The sequence below is a fragment of the Lutjanus erythropterus genome, chromosome 8 (assembly GCF_056507025.1).
Source record: "Lutjanus erythropterus isolate fLutEry1 chromosome 8, fLutEry1.hap2, whole genome shotgun sequence".
NCBI lineage: Eukaryota > Metazoa > Chordata > Actinopteri > Lutjaniformes > Lutjanidae > Lutjanus > Lutjanus erythropterus.
The window spans coordinates 41,080,809-41,104,308 of record NC_139324.1 but is presented as its reverse complement, the minus strand read 5'-3'; the positions used below and the strand labels follow the sequence as shown (position 1 = coordinate 41,104,308).

The following is a 23,500-nucleotide window of genomic DNA, read 5'->3' as shown; positions in this document are numbered from 1 at the left end:
AAAGTCAACAAAACTACAGACTGCACTGTGTGTGTGTGTGTGTGTGTGTGTGTGTGTGTGTGTGTGTGTGTGTGTGTGTGTGTGTGTGTGTGTGTGTGTGTGTGTGTTTGTGTTTGTGTGTGTGAATCTGTGAGTGCGTTTGTCAAAACTTTTTGTACCATTCATCTTTATGAGTTTCTTCCTCTCTTTCAATCTCTCTGTCTAGTTTGGATTATTCAAGTGTGTGTCTGCTTTACATTCTGTCTGTGTTTTAATGTGTGTGCGTGTTGAAGTCTTTGTTTGTTTGATTAGTTTATCTATCAGAGCACAGCCATTAATCCTCCCCTGACCTTCTCCCTGCTCCCTGTGTGTGTGTGTGTGTGTGTTTTTTTCTAAGTGAGTTTGTCTGAACTTAGTTTTGTGCTCTTTAGTTCTACCCTCTCTCTCTGTCTCTCTCTCTCTCTGTCTCTAACACACTCTGCTCGTTTTGTCTTCCTCTCTCTCTCTAGACCATCCATCCATCCCTAAACCCCCATGAACTGATAGCAGTACAGATGCTGATAAACTCCAGAGAGAGGGTGGTTGATGATGGTGGGTGGCAACAGGGGAGAGATGCAAAGTGCAAAAACAAGTTCTCCATCTCTCTTTGTCTCTGTCTTCCTCTCTCTCTCCCTCACTCTCTCTCTCTTTCACTCACACACACACACACACACACACACACACACACACACACACACACACACACACACACACACACACAAGTGATGCTGCCTCCTCGTCACTCAGCAAATTTCAGTTAATCCAGACAATGGGAAACAAGGGACTGCAAGAGAGGGGAAGAGAGAGGGAGGCAAGGACGGAGAGAGAGAGTGAAAAGTAGAGAAGGATACAGGGAGGAGGAGAAAGAAGGAGAGGGTGGGAAAATAAAGATGGAGTGAGAAGAGAAAGACAGAGGTTATATTAGTAGAGAAGAAAGGTTAAAACAGATATAAGAGTAAAGGCAGTGGGTTGGGTCTGTAGAAGAATCTCACACAGGGGTTACAATGCAATATATGCCTACTGCAATACTGAAATCAAGTTGATATATTGCTGTTTTTGTATCTAATTTTAGTAAAACTGTAATAGCATAAAGAACACACCACCATATGCATAAAATCTGAGTTCAAAAAGTTTACTATATTATGCAAAACAGTGAAGACAGATAAAAACACTGCCATCTAGCAGTCAGATGTTTAAACCAGGGATGATAACAAGACTTTGATGGATTAAGTAAAATTTAGTTTATTTATCAAAAAAAAAAAAAAAATGCTCCACATGTTATCCAGTCCGTCTACGATATCATGGCTGTTTTGGGTATTGTTACAGCCTAAAATGACTGATTTTCACGTCAGCTTTTCTAAAAATATGCAACGGATGTTGCAACGTTCTGCCATTTTTTGCAATGAAATTGCAGGAGCGAGTGAAAACGCAAAAGAAAGTTGCAATTTGTTTTGTATAATTTATCAAAATCAGTTGATTACAACTATTGGTTAAGAAAAATGCACAAAATATGCAACCCTAATCCCCACGCTGCTAACCTTCATCAACAGTTTCACAAACATCCCAAATTCTTTTGTGTCTTTCAGATCAACATTGTGTGAAAACAATGACCAGTACTCGTCACCAGCTAGCTGCCAATATGTCAAAGCTACTCAACTTTTGGTTTACTACGTCTACTCTAACTACTAACGTGATCCTTACAGAAGAACCAGAAATACAAAAGAAAAAAGACAAAAATGAAATAGCAACAAAACTTTAGGAGTGACTGGAAACAGGAGTTTCAGATGTCAGAATTTGACACATTTAAGGACATAATGGACTGTGTTTCCTCGGCTAGCTGTGAAGTCTAGTTCATTTTTCATTGCAAACAATGGCTTCAGGAAACACTACATCACAATTCCTGGGAAAAGTACACAAGTGTCACAGTGAAACAAAGCCGTGCTAAATGGCCTCTTCTGTATTGTTTTTACGTATGATTATATTTGGACCACCAAAAATGTGATTTCACCACTGCTTAAAAAATTAGCATGCTTGGTCTGCATGTGGTCTAGATTTGGGACACAACATGAGAGTTTACAGACAGACACTGTAGCGGCTCTCTGAGGCTCAGCGGTGCTTTGAGCTAAATGCTAACATGCTTATGATGACAGTGCTAATGTGCTGATGTAAAGCAGAGAATGTTTATTTTAAGCATCTCAGTTGAGGGTGTTATCCCATTAGTTTTGGTCAAAAACCAATGTATGCAAAAAAAATTAAATATATATATATATTATAATAAATCTGGACCTGATGGTGGTGCTAAAGTAAAAGTCAATGCATTGTCAATGGTTGAACCAAAACTGGTGCCCAAAAAAACATGGATAAAGAGATAAAACTGAAGATAAAAAGAAGAAATCAGGGTGTGAGAAAAGGGGAAAGGAAGGTAGGAAGCGAGGGAGATTTGGAAGCAAGACATGATGAAATGAAGGGAGGAGGAGGCACTGAATTAATTAGACAAGGCTAATGAATAGCATTAATATGAGAGGAAAAATAACATCCACCCCTCCCTCTATCCCTTCCTGCTGCTGTGCCTCTGATCTCTAACACTCCCACTAGAACACACACACACACACACACAAAAGCACACACACACAAGCACTTGAGATCCATTTGCGTTTCCTTTTTTTTTTTTTTTTTGTGTGAGATGTTTGACAGGCTGCATCACTGCAAAAAATGAAGTGGGGGTGAGAGAGAGACAAAATGGGTGAGACTTGAGAAAAGAGAGAGGGAGCGCAGTGAGAGAACAAGAGAGAAAAGAGCCAAACAGAGTGGGAGCGAAGCAGAGAGAGAGAGAGAGAGAGAGAGAGAGAGAGAGATGAAGAGAGCAGGTGTTCTCTTTATCCACCTGCCACTTCACTGATCCTCGCCATGAAAGACAGAAACACAGAGGAGAAATAACAAAAAAGGAGAATGTGCATTACCAAACCACTCTCTTCCTCTCACTACATTTCACCCTCTTCTTATTTATCATCTCCCTTTCTCTCTCTCATTTTCTCCCTAAGCTGGTCTTCAAAGAGCAAAGCATCAGGGACGGAGGAAGTAAAGAGAATGCAAACTAGTAAAAATGTACAATACAGCTAAAGGTTAATGAACATTTAAACACAAATAAACACAGAAGAACTGGACAGATCGAGAGGAACAACAGACGAAAATGGACACGGACAGATGAATGGATATAGTCTTTTTTGGGCCGATGTCCAGATTGCGTCACAGCGTTGGCTGGAGGTAAAACGAAGGAAAAACTGGAGCCAAACACAGATTAGGAGGCGACATAACCAAGCTAAAATGTCATCTTGCTGTGTTGTCGAGTGCAAAAATCGAAATAGTGATGGCTTAAAAGTGAAGTTTAATCTCTTAACTGAAGCCACTGCCAGTCAAAAAAAGACAAACGGAAAAACAGAGATAAGTAAAGCTTAAACTTGATGGGAGATGTGTGCGAGCTGTGACAAAATAAACAGAAAAGTACAATTGATGACCTTGTGAATTCAAGTTTCTCTCTTTTACCAAACTAAGATAAGCTTTAATTGACTCATTAACACACCTCATATAAACCTGACCAAACACAAACAAAATATAACTCAGAGCGCAGCACCTGTCACTCATGAAGACCATTAAATTAGCAAAATAAAATGACAAAAATCACCCCACAAAAACTAACAGCCAGGCAATGGACTCAGCCAGTCGTTGATATATTTGTCAGGGGTGTTTCGTGACTTTTTTGACCTTGGTGGCCCACGTGGCACACAGACGTATGCAGTGATGACATGATGTTTGTGCGTACTTACTAACATTACAGTATCTTACAGTTTCTTACATTCCTGTGTTTTTATTTATATACATCATTAATCTAGGGCTGCACCATATGGTAAAAAATATCATTTCGCATTTTTCTTTGCCTGAAATAGCTGTATGCAATACAGTCATTGGGAATGTTATTTTGTGCATTACAATTTTCATTTTTACAAAGGAAAATATTAGTAGTGTTATGATTTGATGATTTGTTGGTGTCTCTACCAAATAAACATGTTTTCTTACATCTGGAGAACAAGATTTTTAGGCCAGGGCATCTCTGCAGCATGACAGTACCTTATTATAATGCTGTTTTCTCACACAGGAGACTTGGATTACACCAGACAAGCAGTATGGAGGCATTTTATGATTTGTGTTTTTACATTTGCAAACTGGTCGCCATTCACTTCAACTATTTTGGAGATTTCCTGTGAAACTCCAGCAGAGTTTTGTGGACTAAAGAACTAAACCGGACCTTCAAACGACATGAGGGTGAGCAGATAATGTCTGAATTTACAGAATTATCCCTTTTAATATGAACTTTTTCAAGTAATGCTCGTAGCCCTGGAGAGTGAGTGGCCGTACATTTTCAAAAAACCTTCTTCAGCCATTATTTAAAAAAAAGCAAAGCAAGGCAACAAAACCTGCTAGCTATTGTAAGCTAACATGTTTATGTAATTTTTCCACCTCCACATACGTTCCACTCACAAAACAACATCATAATGTTTAGCAGAAAAGAAAAGGAACAGAAAAGCGGTCAAAAGACCCAAGTATCTCAGCAGGGATCGTCACTATTGATGAATAGAAGTGTTAAGGCCCAGAATAACATATGAATAGACTCTGTTAACCCCCGAAAACCCATTTCACATCCAGTTTGTCTTGTGCATCCAGTGGAACCTATTTACCTTTTCACCTCTGAGCTTCTAAAACACCTCCAGTACAGTGCCTTATTTCACAAAGAAATATAATGTGCTTGCAATGCTATTTCAATAAACCAATTTACAGTAAATCTGTTTCCCTGTATAAAAAACACATTTTGATTCAAAGGTAATGAGTTTTCCGGTCACCGTGCTGTGTGGTTAAAATTATGATGAGCCATTACTGTATTTATAGTTGTAGCTTCACACTAAAACACACACACACACACACACACACACACACACACACACACACAGGGAGGGCCACAATGTGCATAGAAACATACACAGCAGTAGACATGCACATTCATTTAACGTATGCTTTACTGGTCCAGTATTTATGGCCGCGTTCCTCGACTCATTTTGGACTTTTTTTGCAATTTCAAGGATCGTTTCCCCGGCGACCATAAAAACCATTACCTCACTTTTACATTACTCACAGCTGAGATGATGGTTTATGTGCATGTGAGAGTGTGTGTATATGAGAGGATACGAGCAAAAAAAAAAGTTCTTGAGAAAATCAAACAAATGTGTGTGGATGTGTGTCTTAATCCATTACTTTTTTATTCACTGCACTAAACTCTACAGTACTATAAGTCGTGGCCCATATGGTCTAATATAATATCACAATATTTAAGGGTATTCTGTGATAACTATATTCTTGATGATATGACAAAATACTACTCTCCTGGCAATACATATTATTGTGGTTTATTATATATCTGATCTTTTGTAAAACCACTTCCACATGACTGAAGTTGCTCCCCTTTTTCTAAGTAACTCCTCCGCCGTGGAGCTGGTAGCAAAGTTGCTTTCGTTTTCAGCTCTGAAACGGTTGTGATCCTGTACAATTTGAGTCGACCAGTGGAATATTGATTCTGACAACTGTACATGCAACAACCAGACATTTTGGTGATTTTGGTGCTGATAAACCATGCAGCTCAATGTTTGCAGCTTGTTAACTTCAGACTGCCGTTTCCGTTATTGAAATGTGCGCTCAGTGTTTTGATGACGTCGGCTGTAACAGGGTCTATGTTTGCTGCTGCTGCTGTGTGAAACGGTGTGGCTTCATTCTTTTAACAAGTCACAATATTTCCATTATCACGATAAATCACAGCATGAACACTGAAAACTAAAGCGATATGGCACACACGTACTTCGGGCTATCGGGCTGGTTAATATAGTGACATTACATCAATATCACTGCTGCATTTTTGAGCATTTTCATTAACTAATGGTTGAAAATACTAACAGTTGATTGATCATTAATAATTAATAAGATACAAAAGGCAAATTTTATTTTTTCTCACTTTTTTTCTGATTGTAAGTTTAATTTTAAGTGTCTTTATCTAACAGACGGCTCCACCAGACAAAACTAAATTAGTAAAATGAGGTGCAATTACTGCCATTTCCATATGATTAATTATCAATTAATATATATATAATGATATGAGACTAGATATCAGCTTAGATTTTATATATTGTGATATACAATTATACGATTGTTATGTTTAAAGTGAAGTCATTTTCTAAGTTTATCAGACTGTTCTAGCTGTTCTATTATTTGGTGTTACAAACTTGGTCTTTAAATCCAAATTATTGATGATTCTTTATCAAAAACCTTATTGTGTTAATATTTTGTGAAAGAAACGACGTCCATATCGCCCAGCCCTAAACACTTAATGCTGTTGGGTACTGTAATCTATAGCAATGTGTCATATTTTATCAGATCATCATATATTTGCACTATTCAGTAATTTAGGGTTTAGGTAAGCTGTCAAACTATATTCACTTTTATTCAGAATTTAACATTAAGTTTATTTTAATCAGAATGTGTCTCTCATTATTAATCCAGGTGACTTCTGTATCACAGTAACTACATGTCACATCTTGATCATGACGACTCAATAGAAAGAAAGCAAAGTCAGGAGAGCGAGCACCTTTATTTAACACTTGATGGATTGGAGTGTGTCTGTGTGCTATGATCTAATCTCTGCTCTGTGGTTGCAGCTGGTTGCCATGGAGAGAGGATAAAACAGCTGAGGCTGAGGTCAGACATTATTCTCTCGACGCAGCGCTCTCAGGCCTCTCTGTCCCTACATCTCCTCTTTACAGGTTAACTGCATATTGTTTTGTTTTAGTATTTATGAATTAACTGTGGATTAACTGCGCGGCCGTGATGACCTGCTGATTTTAAAAACACAGTAACACCCTATCCATTACCAGAGGTCAGACGGAGCAGCACATTGATCAATGATGTAACATGATGTAAGCCACTTTGTTAAATTTACAGCTGAACCATTCACTTCCTCGGTTTCATATTGGTCATGCTACTGCAAAGATTGGCCTTGGTTTGGTTTGGTGTTTTTATGACTGTCTGAGAGAGACATTCGGGTAACGTCACGAAAATGAGCAAAATTTAAATTGCATTAAGTTATTTTCACTTGCGCCAAGGCCATTAACGGAGGAACCGGGCGGCTGGGACAGAATGCTTTTGGGGTCACGTCACGATGATGTTTTTTGGTGTGTAGTTATTCTGTGACAGGATGAGTTCAACAGGGCAAAAAATAATTAGAAATAAGTATGCAAAATGCATATTACATGCGATGGGTGATTGCAGTGAACATCATCTCACCACTTCTGCTGCTTTCTCTAATAGACTACAGATGAAGAATTTCGAAAAGATATATAATTGTGATTATTTTCATTACTATTGCTGGAAATTACTACAAAACAAGATAGCAAAAGTTACATTGTTTTGAGCTTAAAATGTCTTATTTGCCTGTTTTTACTTATAAAGAGCGACTGTACCATGTCAGTGACCTTTCCATTTGATTGCTGGTGTCCAAATTACATGACAAAATGGGTTAGTTTGTTTTTGTATGTAGAGCTGCAACCATTAATCAAGAAATCAGTTAACAAATCAATCACCATCAATAAATCGTTTGAGCAACAAGAAAAAGTTTTAAGAAAAAATATCTGATTCCAGCCTTTTCAATGTGTGTCTTTATTCCTCCACAACTTTATTCTGTCAATATTGTGAAGGAAAACGGCAAATACTCACATCTGAGAGGTCTGAACCAGTGATTTTGGCATTTTTGCAAAAAAAGGTGCAAAAAGCAATTAATCAGTTTTCAGAAACGTTTCTGAATAGTTTTCTGTTGATTGACTAATCCATCAACCCATGAAATAACCATTTTTTAAGGTTTATTTGAGGACACGCAGAATATATCTGAGTGAGATTTAGAGCTGTAATGAAAAAACAATTATTCGATTATTAATGGACTGTTAAATTAATTGCCAACTAAATTTGATTTATTTGACTAATTTTTAAGAAAAAATTAGAAGAAGTTAAATTCTCTGTTGTCAGCTTCTTTAGTCTTCTTTGACAGTAAACTGAATCTTTGGGTTGTGAGCAGGACAACAATTCAAGATGGCTGCCAAATAAACCCCATGGGACGTTGGCTGAACTCGCCAACATTACAAATCCTTAACTGGATACTATGAGGGTTTTAAAAGACAGGTTGCAAAAAATGCCACGTGGGTGCATGGTAACTTATTTCTTCTACTCTATGAAAGATTCAGATCTGTCTGGTCTGGTGTCCAAAACAACAACAATAAGACCCTGGTCATTAAAGAGACGCACAAAACAAACTCTTTAAGGATCAATAAAACAACAGTTGGTCTATTTCGGTATCAACGTGTATGTTGTCTGCTATGTGCCCGTATGAATTTAACAGAGCATAATATAGATTGTTTTGTATACACTGTATGTATATTTGAACACTTTGCTCAACTCAGGTTTAATGTAAACATATGTATATTGCTTTATTTAATTTATAATTATTAAGTTTATTATTAATCTGTAAAATCTTTCTAATCTTTCTCACAAGTGCCAAAGCTTTTACAAGGAACTTTCATATGTTGTTGATTCTCAGTAGTGTTTCCACTGTAATAACCTCAAAATATAACATTAAAAATAAAATTATCTGAATTATCTAAATTATCCTTCTGTTTATTTTGAATTAGCTCACGCACTCACTCACTTTAGTTTTGGCTGGGACGGTGCAAACACAGGCTCGTTTCATCTGATTTTAAGGAAACTCCAACCCATTGGCAGGCATTAAGAAGAACTAAACAGAAACAGCCATCTCGTTAACTTAATTAGGTCACATAAAGGTATCGACCATAAATTGAGACTATTTGATAACCAGTTAAAAACTCCTTGCAGTAGCTTTGAGAACTTTAATTGCAAAAAATGTGTGTCTGTATGTTACATTCTGTTTAAAAGATTACTGGCAAACATATCAATATTGGATCTAAAAATCCTGTATCGGCCCCCAAATCCAGTATTGGTTGGGTCCTTGTTAGAATCCCAGAGCCGCCCTCCTCTTCCCCCCCACACACTGCCAAAATAAGCACACACACACACACACACACACACACACACACGTTTAAGAGGCCCACAGGAGACATGGGGGCATTCTGCACCCCTAACCCTTAATTAAGCAGCACTCATTAGTGTATGCGTGTGTGTTATGTGTTCAGATGTTTGTAAAAAAAAAAAAAAAAAGAAAAAAAATAAGTGTTTGTAGCTGTTTATTTTTGAGGCCATGTGTGTATGGCAGTCTACACATGTGTGTGTGTGTATGTGTGTGTGTGACCCTGACCCTGTTTTTTTGCAATCTTTTGTACTGGGCTAATGATGGAGCTTCTTCACACTAACTATATCTGTAAGGGCCTTGATCTGAATCAGACTCCAGCTTTAATGAAGAGAAAGTAGGACACAAACACGCACATGAGCATCAATAAACATGAATGCAGACAAACACACATATGCAAAAGCTCTCTTCACATTTACACAGTATATATAGGTGGAGTACTGCAGCACAAGAGCTACAATCACACACATATACAAACACACTGACCTGCCGTTGAAGACGTGTTTGCCTTGGGGTCGATCTGCCCCTGCTGGCCTCTCCGCAGCGGGACCGGCTGCCTGCAGAGAAAACACACAGAACACCTTCCTGTTAGTCGGTGAGTGGCATTTGGAGAAGAGACAATAAAAGGAGAAGGACAGCAAACTCCGACAGCACATTCACATTGTCCAAAAGTGGAACAAAAGAAAAAAGAAAGACAGATGACGTGGATAGTGAGAGACGTGGATGGATTTGACTTGTAAACAGCATAAATAAACAAAAAGCTGCGAGTGAGAGACTAAGAAAAGGTTCTGTATACAACATTTACTCCAGAGGTCACAGCAGAGCACCGGTGTCTCGGTTATTTTATCAATTAATCTCTTAATAGTTTTGTCTATAAAATATCAGAAAGTGGCAAAAAAAAAAAAAAAAGTGGATCAGTGTTTTCCAAAACCCAAGACGACGTCTTCAAATGTCTTGTTTTGCTCACAACCCAAAAATATTCAGTTTACAGTCACAGAGGAGTAAAGAAACCAGAAATATTCACATTTGAGGAGCTGAAATGAGAGAATTTTGACTTTACTCAAACCGATTAACCAATAATCAAAATAGTTGGTGATTAATTTAATAATCAATGAATAATCAATTTATAAATTGATTGATCTAGTTACTACGTTGTCTATTTCTTGCTTAAAATGTTTTAAGAAGCATATTTTAGTGTACCGTTTAGCTGTAATAGATGAAATGTTGTAACCAGGCAGCTGCCATTTTGCCTCTACTGTCTAGAAGGGAACCCCAGTTCTGTTAATTTTAACCCAAACTAATAGTTTTCTGTACATACCCAGGTCTTAAACAAAGCGTTGTCACATTATAAAACAAAATTAGTTGGTAAAGTGTGCACAATGAAAAAACAATGTGTACAAATCTTGCAAAAATTTCCCAAATTTTAGGATTCCCCTCTAGGCATGATTATTGCCAGTGGAGACTCCTAAAACTCAGAGCCAGGAGAGAGACTCACATGCACAAATATGCACGGAAGTATGCTGACCCAGCTAAACCGAGAAGCTCAGATAACAATAGAGTACAGGGATTGTGACCTGCACTGCCCAGAAAGCCATATCTCCACTATATCTTTACATTATTAGAAAGAAGTATAAGTAATTTACATAAAATAGTTGTTTGCTGACATCTAACGAGGTTGAATGTTGTACTCAACACCTTTAAAGAACTCTTCCTGTTTTAATGTTGGCTTTACTGCACTGCACATAATATGAGCTCAACAAGTACGTCTCTGCCATTTGAAAGACAGGGGAATACATAAAGAGAATGAATGAAGTGATGAGTGGAGGAGCTGCTAAATTGATGGATGGATGATGTACAAATAGCAATTAATATGTGAAGGCAAGAAGACAGTGTTGTCAAGCAGTAATAAATAACACTGTCAATGGGCCTGGCAACAGCGAATGAGAGAGAGAGAGAGAGAGAGAGAGAGAGAGAGGTGTGAGGAAGAGCAGTGTAAATGTGAGCCGAGGGAGCTGTAATAATTGCTTTATACAATGACATGGAGGGTGAGTGTGTGTGTGTGTGTGTGTGTGTGTTAGAGACACAAGGAGGTGAGCTCCACAGGGACAAAGCTACATGACCAACATGTTCCAGTAGACACGTTCAAGATGAGCCACGCCTGCGCAGATTTGATCAGCTGCGATCACAGCAAAAAGCACGCTGGTTAGATTTGTGTCCGTTGTACACGCGGGCAACGATAACCTCACAAGATCAAACTGGCCACAGTTTTTAGAATCAGGCGCCGCAGTTGCTCTTCACTGACTGCAAATATCTGGCTGTCGCCCGATCGATGGAATAACCGGCTCCGATTTACAACAAACACATTGGGAAAATTGACAGATTCTGAGAAACTGTAATTTTAACGCTAATATATCAGTTTAATGTTGTGCAACGAAGGTTATCAAGCACATATTGTGTAGTTGACAATAATAAAGGTTATTAATGTGTCACTTAACAAAAAGAGGACTTACAAAGGGTTTTACAGGGCAGACAAAGAACAGAGGGTTATGGGAACAGTACTAGAGCTGCACAATTAATCTCTGTTTTACTGAAATTGCAATACGGCTTTCTGCAATTTTCAAATCACAGGAGGTGCAATATTTGTTAAAGGCAAAATGTACCATAGTCATTTCAACATGTTTTTCAATCAAAATAACACTAACGATGTAAAAAAAAAAAAAAACAATTATCATTAGCAAATCATATCACAGTTGCAATATCAGTCAAAATAATTACAGTTTGATTTTTTTTTCTACATTGTTCAGCCTTAAACAGTAGGGGGATCTATTCTGTTTTATCAGCAATCAAGAACACTTAACATTTTGTTTCCTCAGCTGTAACTATCTGACTACAGGCAGCCTACAGGATCTAACAGGATGTACATATTTCTGTCATTTCCTGTATATTCTCTGAAGGCTGCTGGAAACTGTTTGACTTGAATGCAGCTTTCTGTCACGACCTCCTGCTGCGGCCACCTGCTTTCATCTGCTATCAGTCTGTCTGTATGTACACATTTCATTGTGTATGACAGCACACATCTGCATCATTCCCACATGTGTCTGTGAGTCCACAGAGTTCACACTGTATCATGAATATCTGCAGAGTATAATAAAATTAGACACAACAGCCCTGCAACAAACTCCATCTTTGTTAAGCGCATACGCTTTTGGACATTTAGCTTATAATGTTTTGTAAAACACTGTGAAGTATTGATTTAATTGGTCTGCAGAGGCCCAAAGTTCTGATGTCACCTCCAGGCCAGCTGCTTTATTGTTAGCTTCTGCGCTTCAAAGCAAAACCATCATGGGGTGCTTTAATCTTTTGGAAAATATGATACATGTTCCTGAGGTTTTCTATCCATATTTTAAGAAAAATAATCTACAAAACATTTCCAATATGAATTTTACCAAAGTTTAACAACAATTACTTCATTAGCAAACAAAAAAACTACATCTCCAATGAAATTTTACAGGCGTGTAGCGTGTTTCTGATACTATACTTCAATGTCATCTTCAGAGTTTTGTTTTTTTAATTAACTATGAGCGCTGTTGTCTGAAAAATGTTTTGCCCTCTGTGTCGAGCTCAGACTGCAGCCGTTTGGTTTGCTACGTCCTTTAGGTGAGTGGTTTGGATTCTCTTGAAAATCACTGGGCTGGCTATCATTTAAAAAATTACAATACTAGTACCAATACCAGTACCCTCTTTACTTCATTCAATACCACCATGTGCATGTAAGCATTCCTAAAATAATGCCGCATTTAATGCATTTATTTTTATCAGACGTTGCTGCTGTGTCATATACTGTAGCCTGACATCTCAACATGCTGAACTGCCCGCTCTGACAAACATACATCACATGACCTTACCGCACCACAGACTGTATGGGGTCCAGATTCTGAGGTAGAGGGCCAATTACATGTCGCATTAAATTAAAGAACACTTGCAATAACTGAATGCAAGCAAACCATACATTTTGTTTTGGGTTTTTTAAGTCTTTTATAGATCTGGGTACAAAGAGGATCAAAAGCAGGTATCATTTGATTGGAATACATGTACATATACATATATATGTGTGTGTGTGTGTGTGTGTGTGTAATAATTCTTATTACTGGGTTATTACTGGGTTGGTCGACACCTTCAAGATCTCTTGTGCCAATGAAGTAAGCTAAAACCAGAAATATTAGGGTAAACTGCTTGAATATACTTGCCACAGTGATCTGCATGATATTTTAAGGACCACCCCAAAACATTACAATGTAATGCAATGCAACACATCATAACCACAAGCATTAGGGTTGAGCTCAGGTGTTCATGATGTTTTGTTCAAAATCTTGTGTGCTATCTTGAAAAAAATATTTGACAGAGAAATAATAAAGTACTCCTTCCTGTTCCTGAAATCACTTTATAAGTGACTGTCCAAAGGTTTGCCCTAAATCTGAGTTCAGTTCTGCTATTATCTTATTTTGAAATAAAAACATTTTGAAATTCCGTTACTCATGAACTGTTATAAAAAAACTGCCACATAAATACATCTGCCTTGTCTTGATAATTGTATGAAAACATCTGGTGAAATAATCAGAATCATGCATTCATATGCACATGTGGATATCTGAGCTGAGGCGTGCACTCACAGTGTCCACGTGTTTGTGTGAGCATATGCAGACCAACACACGCAGGTCAATAAGGCTCAATGTTAGCAGTAGGCATTAATGGACTCTTAACATGACCTTTCACATTTGACCTCTCATCCTGTTGCCATATGACCTACACCACCTGTCAGACAAGGGGAGAGGGAGGGAAAGAGAGCGAGCAGAGAGGCTGAGAGCAAGACAGATGAGCAACAAAGAGAGGAAATATAAGAAGGATGTCAGGGAGCTGAAGATATTCAGGCTGGGTCGAGAAACAATGGCTGAAGATTTGACAAAAGAAAAGGATGAAAAAAAATTCAAGGAGGAGTTGGACAGAGGTGAGATGAGACAAGACAGTGAATGACAGACTGGAGATACTGGAACCATATGTTTGGGATTTGGTGGCTTGGAAATCAATTAGTCTGGCCTAGCTGCAGATGCTGTCATGTGAGCTTAATTACAACAAGATGACAGGTAACATTAATTATCCTAACCTCTTTGTCATAACAACAGCCACTCATACATTAATTGGAAAGTCTCTGGTGCTTAATTGTATGTCTCACTTAATAACAGCAAGTAGAAATAGTCTCCTCTACTGCTCTTTGGAGGAGCAGCATATTAATTACAGGCCAGCGATGTGCGTTACTTATCAAAGGGTAATTTAGAACAAGCAAATGAATCTGAACGCATAAACGCGTCTCATTATTTATATTAACCTTACAATATCATATAGACACAGTATTATAGTAAAATATACATTGAACGGTTTATGTGGATTGTTTTCAATTGTTTTTGCTTTAAAAAAGCTTAAAACCTTACGTAATTTTCGAGACAGTGATATCCCGTCATGTGGATGCTTCTACCAATTCCATGTTCTGGGTTCAACTCCCACCTGTGGACCTTTTCTAGGTTTCATTCCCCTAGTCTCTCTGTCCTGAAGATATGACAGAAATACACTCACACAAAGGCACAAAAGCCCAAAAAACAGTAAGGATTGACCAGGGCAAGTAAAATGCCACGTCAATTATTAATGATTAATAAAACAACTACAAAAGAGTTAAACTTCTTTTTTACACAGCTGATGATGGAGCCATCTCTGTTCCTGTCATCTTTGTTGAGAGTTGCACAGTACAAATCAGGCACTAACAAGAAAACTGCAGCAGCTAAAGACAAAGTTTCTGAGCTGAGGCACAACTGAACATTTCAGTCATCCTGAAAACTGGAGATCAGTGTGGTGGTGTCTGAGGATGTGGGCGCAGTTTGCTGTGGATACAACAGGGTTGTTTTTTAAATGCATGTCAAGTTTCCAAAAAACATCACTGGTGGGGGTTGCAAATTTTCAGCACTGTCCTTTATCGATCATTGGTAACATTAACAATCAATTAACTGACTGAGCGTTCTTAAAAAAGCATAAACATTTTTCCTCCTCAACCAAAGTTTTATTTTCACAGCATTACAAAGATTATTAAACATATCAAGATGTAAAGGCCTACATATTAAACATGTATATCCGAATATCAGATAATATGTGGAGCACAGGCATAGAATTAATCTAATAATCTGTTATATTTCAGGTCTTAATTTTATAGTAGATCGATTAAATGTTACTTGATCGCCCAAATTCTTAATAGCTGATTAATCTAAAGCTGCAACTATTCATCAATTACAAATTGATTATTACATTAATCTAAGTATTGTCATAATCAATTAATCATTTTGTGTAATTTTTGACAGCAAAAAAGCCAAAATTCTCTGAATCCAGCTTCTTAAATGGGAGTATCTTTTTGTTTCTTCACTTCTCTGTGACAGTCAACTGAATGTCTTTGGGTTGTCAGTAAAACAAGACATCTGAGGACGTCATTTTAGGCTTTGGATGTTAAAACAAATTAATCAATTAATCAAGACAATAATTGGCTGATTAATCAACAATGAAAATAAATGTTAGTTGCAGCCCTGGAATAATCGATCATCAATTAATCATTATCATCCCTAGTCACTGGAGTGCCATGACAACAAATGACAGCATTTCACTTTTTCATTTATGGATGTTATTTTCATGAATTAGCTCAATTACATAATACTAGTCTTTTTTCCAGTTGTAGAAACATTGTGTACCTTGAATAACATTGGTTTTTAAAGCTACACATTCTTAAACAATGACTGAAGCTGCAAAATTCATTGGAAAAAAGAAAACCAAAAGCCTTAATATGAGCAGCATATGTTTCAAGGTTGATCAGCACTGTCAGCCAATCATGGCTTTCAGTAATTAATAATTATATTCTATGAAATTGTAAAGTATCATAAATACCTCTCGTGTTTTTCTACATGAGAGGTAAAAGTTCACTAGAAGTAATGATTGAAAATCCTGATGTTTTATAAGAGAAGAGCTCAAAAATATACCTATTAAATGACAAAGATTTATTAGAAATATATCACGGACAACTGCAGGGGGAAAAAATTAATGCATTAGTGTGCCGACCTTGGACAGCTCAATCAATACTTGTGAGCATTAGTGGTCCTCCAAAAACTGGAGAACACAGAGGCAGAATTTCCATTTTAACTCAGTGATGGATAATCCTACCTTGAATAACTATTCTTATAATAAATGGGCTGCAAGCATTTAGTCTTCTCGGTCCAATCTAATAATTGCTAAAAGCGGATAAAAACAGTGAACTATTAGTGATATTACTAATTACTGAATAACCAATCAAGCTAAGTGTTCCCTGAAAACGCTCCCAGACTGAGTATGATAAATGAACAGAAAGTTTGTGTGCCTCTGTACGTTGTGTCTGGTGTGTGCATGTGTGTGTGTGTGTGTGTGCGTCTGTATGAAAGTGATAAACCTGAGGCGATCTGTCTTGAAATATCTCTTCAGGGATGCGGATGATGAATTGAACTGATCGTGTGTTTTGATAAATGCCATGTCAGAGGGGCAGAGGTCTCAGCAGGGAGCTAAACAAAAAAATATTCAAAATATAACACTGTGCTAATCATTCTATTAGATAAATTTGCTAAACTGTACAGAATAACAATGTCTCCAACTCTCAAACTTTTAACTTCATTGCAGGACTTACTTCTTTGTACAGTATCAGTTTAAGTGAGTGACAAAGCAGACTCTATTCAGATTATCTAGAGGACTGGTTTCTCAACCTGGGGTCTGGGCCCTCTTTAGAAGTGACAGGGGACCCCCAAGACTTTGTCTGCTCTGAGGTCCTCAAAATCTAATTTCCACGTCGACTAAAATCACAATTTCGGGTTCCTACTGCACTTTTCAAGCATTTGTGAGGTGTACTTTCATTCTTTTAGCACCTTAGAGCTTTGATAAATGACATATTTATGTACAAAATGTTTAATTCAGCTCTTTATCACAATAAATCAGATGTTACTGAGCTATTATCAGCAATTCATGCTTCGATTCAGCTTTCCTGATATACAAGTAGAGGTGGGGGCTCTGAGGAAAAAAGGTTGGGACCCACTGATCTAGATCGCCTGCACCTGGCACACTGCTATTTAAATGACAGATTTGGCAAATTTGAGAAGTGAACAGGAAATCAAATAATCCACCTGTAGGGGCGGCAGTAGCTCTTCTAAAAAGCAATTATTCAGTAGTGAAAAAAGAACCAATAAGAGTGCAGTTAAAGTACCAGATCAATGAGCGGTATCGGTAAGTATTGATAAAATCGTAACAATACCCATCTTTATTCATGAGCACACAGATTTGCTTACCTGCATTAGCTCTGTGCTGTGTGGAGAATAGAGTCCAATGATAAGGAGACATGTTTTTTATGTTTTTATGTTCAAGTTAGCATGAATTAATGAATTAATTAAGTAGGAAATAAACAACACCACATCATAAGTACAACACTACTTCCTTCAGGCATCAGTAGTGCGACCTGGTGGAAATAATAGGTTCCTGTTATGCTACAGCTCTGTTTAGTACCTGTCCAATTCATTTGGCATATTTAATGAATATGTGTTCAGTTCTGCAATTGTACACAAAGGCACTGGGTGCAGCACGAACAGGAAAGGTGCAAAGACAAAAGAGGTGACACATTCACGTAAAAACAACCTGCACATTCAGTATACACATACACAGACATACAAAATTGCTTCACTGACAAATACACAAGTAGGCTGAATACACAAAAGCCGTGACACACACACAGACACATGTGCGCACACACCTGGGTGTAGCATGATAAATAAGTGCTGTATGTCCTTATTAGCCCCAGTGGTATTCTGGGCAAGAACAAATACTCCCAGTCTGATTAACACACTGTGATTAACCTGCAGCCCTGTGTGTGTGTGTGTGTGTGTGTGTGTGTGTGTGTGTGTGTGTGTGTGTGTGTGTGTGCGTGCGTGCGTGTGTGTGCGTGCGTGACCGAGGGACCGGCTTACTGTACTCATTTGTGCGTGGCATTTAGAACGAAAGAGCTGCGCCAGTAAATCTTTGTGGATTGAAATTAAATAAAGAGAGGGGACAGCGAGTAGGAGAGGAGACAGAGAGAGAAGAAAGACAGAGAATTACTGCAAGAAGAGTACTTTCTTCCCCTCATCGCTCTCACCAAAAGGCCAAGTGACAATTTGAACAATTACCCGGAGCCATTACCTCTATCTGAACCTGGCTGGTTGAGAAGAGACAGACCTACGAGCGAGCGACTAAGTGTGGAGTGTGAGTGCGCCTGTGAGTGAGAGCGAGGGACAGTAACGGAGACTGACAGTGGCTGAGAAAATGATGTATGAGGAAGACGAGAGAGAAAAACAGAAAAGAGAATTCCTTTATTTACAGTTGTCACAGAGTCATTTACCACTTCAGCACTCAGGCAGTAGTTATTGTAGCACAGCAGGTGTGGGATAGAAAAGCACAGACAGAGGAAAGAGATGTGAGGCACTGACGAGTATCTAGCACACAGAACGATGTGAGGGAAAAAATAGTACAGGGACATTTTTGACACTCAAGGCCTTTACACACCAACAGCGGCACGAATGAATGGCACAAAATTGCAAATATTTTAGAGCAGAAATTGCAACCTGCCTGACTATCCACATCAAGCGCAACACAATTTTGAGAATAAATTATCAAGCTTCCAAAAAAAAAATTGTACCTTGGCAAAAAAAGATGTAATCAGCATCAAGTGAACATGACCTGAGGCTCTTTTTACTTGATGAAAAGAAAAAAAAAACAACATAACTGCCTGCCTGTGGAGAAAGAGAGCAGGGCTGAAACTGTAACACAGCTGCTTCAGGATGGCACCAAGTTTGAAGAAGAAGAGGAATGATTTCAGATTTCAGCAATCGTGTTTTTAAACTTATTAACATGTCCATGTGGTGTTTTTCACGTTACAAAACATATCAGGAGTGAAATAAGCAGTAAACACCATGTCTGAGCATTTCTTGCTTTGAAACTGCGGTGAGCAAGGACAGTCTCATTTATAAAAACCTGTGTATGGACAAAAATACTCCGTGCCACATGTTATCTTATTAGAACACTTGTCCTCCTGTTCCTCCTTATGCAGTCGGTCTTTACTTCTCTCTGAAAAACAACATCATCTCCGACCACTGCAGCAGCCTCAGCAGCATTACGCAGGGAGACTGGCCACCTCCGAGAACCAAAGACATTCCCCTAAAGAACTGAACCTTGCAAACAGGTTGTCCTACGGGGAATACAGCGCGAGTAAAAAAGGATGTTTGTCCAGTGAATAATCTCAGGGGAAGAGGGCTCGCCACTCAAGAGTCCAATCAGGCGTGGAGTTCCTTTTACCAGTGAACCTGGGGGATTTGTAGTGTCCAACGGTCTACAGGGTGTATGAAACTGAAACACTATCATAACAAGTACTCAAAACTCTGTCTCTACGCAACTGACACCCCGTATTATGATCACTGTTATGATCACATTCTTGTAAGTCGATGCATATCTGTGCGCATGACTCTGCAGTTTGATTAAATTAGTGAAAAGATGTGTATTTGTCTAAAACTAGAGTCATTAGTGAAGAAGGTAGAGCAAAGGAGAGGAAGAGGAGAACAGAGGAAGGAAAAGGAGAGTATTCAGTGTTTCACTTTCACATAGAGAACAAAAAAAAAATTTATGATAATTATATAATATACCTTCTACCTCCTATAAGATGTGAGAGTGGAAATGGTGAGGATATCAGAGGATATATGGGAAAATTAGAGAGTTAATTCTGTTATTGTCACTTTTGAATGTTACTTTAAGTCATGCTGGACTGCTGGTTATGTTTTAAATGTAAGTTTTCACACAAAAGAACAAAATATGAGATATGATTAACAAAAGAAAGATTCTGTAGTTTGTATGGCTTTACATTAGACACTGATCCACATTATTAATATTGACACCATTTGGATGAGTGGTGTCACAATACTAGAATTTCTAACTAATAATGTAATATAATGATTTGAAAAACACTGATATTTGACCCCAATTTTCAATATAAGGAGGGAAAATTGACACAGCCTTAACACTAAAAATTTAAATTTGCATTAAAAAATAAATTCAGTATTTCCACTACCGTTAGCAACAAAGTATTTTAGCCACGTTATTTTGTGAATTCTTCACATTCAGATGTTAATGTTGAGAGACCTTTATTTTGAAATTTTATTTTGAAATCACAGGCTTGTGTCTGTTATCTTCTCCATCTGTTCATAAAAACTGAGTTGGCTGTAAAAGATCTTTGGTACAGAAATCACTGACAATGTAAACTGTATGACAGCTGGAAGGTTCATGCAGCACTATGGCAGTCAGTAAGTATGTAAACTTTACCACTGTAATGTTGGTTAGCCTCACTAAGAGTTAAGATAACTGGTTAGCTAGCTAGCTTGCCCTGCATTACTGTGAACACACAGTTCCCATGTTTTCAATCTGATATTATAGCATCAATGGTCACTGCAACAGCTGATAAAAACTCTCTTCTTCCACTATCAGAGAGAAGAGTGCAGCTGGTCCTGGTGCATCAATAATGTGGACAATCAGTATTAAAATTGTCTCAAATAATAATAATTATTCTTTTTTTTTTTTTATACCAAAATGCTGAAAATTTGAGAAGATTTGTGAAACAAAAGGGAGACGAGTAGGGTAAGTAAGGAGGAGAGGAAGACGCAGATGACAAAAAGCAGAAAGGAAAAAGTGTTTGCCCTCTGCCCTTTTGAGAAAGGATGAGAAGAGAAGGACAAAAAGAAGAGCCATTCATCTTAGTTAGTGGAGTTTGAGGTGACAAAGTGTCTCTGAACTAGAAGGAACATGAAGACATCACAGGCTCCACCCTCAACCTCAAATTTCTTTGGCCAACTACACATTTTTGGTGTGTTTGGAAGGCAGAAACAGTGACATTTATTGATGAGGGACGTTTGGTCATTCCAATAAGAAATACCTTCATTTGTTTGTAGTAAAAGTATAAAAGACTTGATCAACAATTTGCTATGATCTGAGCATTACCAGCAGCGGTGTCCTGGGAATCCTACTCGAGCAGAGGCCAAGGGATCATGAAAATCAAAGGGTTTATCCCCCTGGGAGTGTTAATGTGCTTAGTATCTTTCATGGCGATCTGCTTATAAGATTACGACAGCACAGAGGAAAGCTCGTAGTGACTGTGATGATTCATCAAACTAAATCGACATCTTACAAAACCTGATGAGCCCACATGTGAACGCCACACGATAGAAAAGTCGACAAAAAGAACTGATGAAAGACATTTTTTATACCTTTTAAGGCATCATCTGATTGATGTTGAGGAAAATGCAATATACACTGTCTAATTCCCGTAAATCAATATATTCTTAAACAAATATATGTTGTATATGATAGCGATTATTGAGCCATAGTGCATGTTTCTCACATTTAGGGCAGGTTTCACAGACAGGGCTTAGATTAGGACAGCAGTAGGATCTTAATCTGTACTAGTTAAACTGGGACATTTAAGTAGATTTCATTAGCTAAATTTGGCTTACTTAGTCAGAGACTATGGAGTCCAGCGCTGCCTAAAGTGGGGCCCATAAGCCAAAGCTGGCCCGCCATAAGGTTCGATTTGGTCTTACAGAATGTTTCTAGTGAAAGAAAAATTACCATCAATTTTAAAAAATTCAAATATAAATCGTTATCTATTCTGTTTTATTTTTATGAGGTAAATATGCTCTTTTGTTAGCTGACTTTGTAGAACATGCACCCTGTACTGAGGCTGTGGTCTTTATCACAGCAGAAAAAAGAAAAAGGCCTTTCTTTAAGTATGCAGGATCCCTCATTATTAATTATTTTTTCATAATCTGAGCGTGGCAGGCAGAGTGATACTTTGTGCAGGAAGTCAGTCAATTAGGAGAACTTGGGATCCAAGCATCTTAACAATTCATGAGTGCTTTTGGCCGACGGTCCAGCATTAAATTTCAGTTTTTCCAATGGAAAAAGTTTGAGCACCCTTTTTTTTAAATATTACATGTTCCCTCTCAAACATTAATATAAGCACTAATCATGCTGGAAGTACTAACCAGTACTAGATTCAATTTAGCTCTAATCCTCTTGCAGTTTAGGTTAATCCACTACTGGTTAAATCTACAACTATTATGAGATAAGTCTGCGCAAGTTGCTTTGAGTCAAGATAGCTTCAGCAGACATTTTAGTCAAGAGTCTAGGCCAAAGCCTCGTCTGTGAAACCTTAAGAGTCACTTGCTGACATTAGAGGAATACGACTATGGGATGTCCAGGATAAAGGTTTACTCTCTGGGGAGGATGAATGTGCTTACTAAACGCTCCAATTAGATTTTTTTCTCTTTTTGTGCCAAAGTGGAGATTTTGACCCGACGCTGGTGTTTGACAAAAGCTGACTGGGTCACAAAAATAAGAAGCTTCCTCGGGGACCTACAAAATGTCAGACATCGCCATTCTTAGGCACGACCATTCTGTTGCTACTGGGACAAAAACTCATGAAAAATATCAACAGGAAATGGAATTAAAACAAAAGCTGGAAAAAAAAATACAGCTTTTATGGGCCATTTTCCAGAATTAAGGCTTTTAAAATTGACTCAAAGCTGATTATTATATGCATCAGATATCACATATATCATCATCACTTGGTTACGTGTGTTTGTGTGCGTCAGCCTCTCACCAGTACATCTGTATCCTCTGTCTCTCGGTGTGTATGTTCAGTGTGTATAATGTGTTGTAAGTGTGCACTTCAGGCTCTTACCATGATGGTGGTGTCTTCATTGAGGGAGGGTTCAGTCTCTGTCGGTGGGGGGCTGAGGGCTGAGTCACTGCTGCTTCTCACCAACAGGGGGGTATCTATTAGAAAACACAAGGACACACACACACATCTGATAAGTGCTTCGAGAATTTTCTATTGAAGCCTGCACTTAGAGATGTGAGTGGATACCTAGAGATCAATGACAAGGTGATAAAATGTACTCTACACATCAACAACATGATTCAAAGTTCAGGTTAGTCACTGTGCTGCTTTTCTATGAGCATCTTCACTACAGACTACAGTCACAGTTTAGCAGAGGAGATTAGAGCTGCAACGACTGATCGATTTTATTATAAACCAACATTTTTTTTTCAATCAACAACCCAACAGCGAAGGCTTGTACACACTCATCCTCACCAAGTGTATAATGATTCATTATC

The 23,500-nt window shown here is 38.1% G+C and overlaps 1 protein-coding gene across 1 annotated transcript in view; it reads right to left on the bottom strand.

Annotated features, from left to right (window-relative positions):
• LOC146323346 (partitioning defective 3 homolog B-like) overlaps positions 1–23,500 on the bottom strand; it is a 311,888-nt gene that overhangs the window by 220,505 nt on the left and 67,883 nt on the right. Inside the window, exons 4-5 of the mRNA XM_084725533.1 lie at positions 23,064–23,158; positions 9,692–9,762 (exon numbers count right to left, since the gene is read on the bottom strand). Of these exons, the coding sequence (XP_084581659.1) occupies positions 9,692–9,762; positions 23,064–23,158 (166 nt within the window). The remainder of the gene's footprint in view (positions 1–9,691; positions 9,763–23,063; positions 23,159–23,500) is intronic.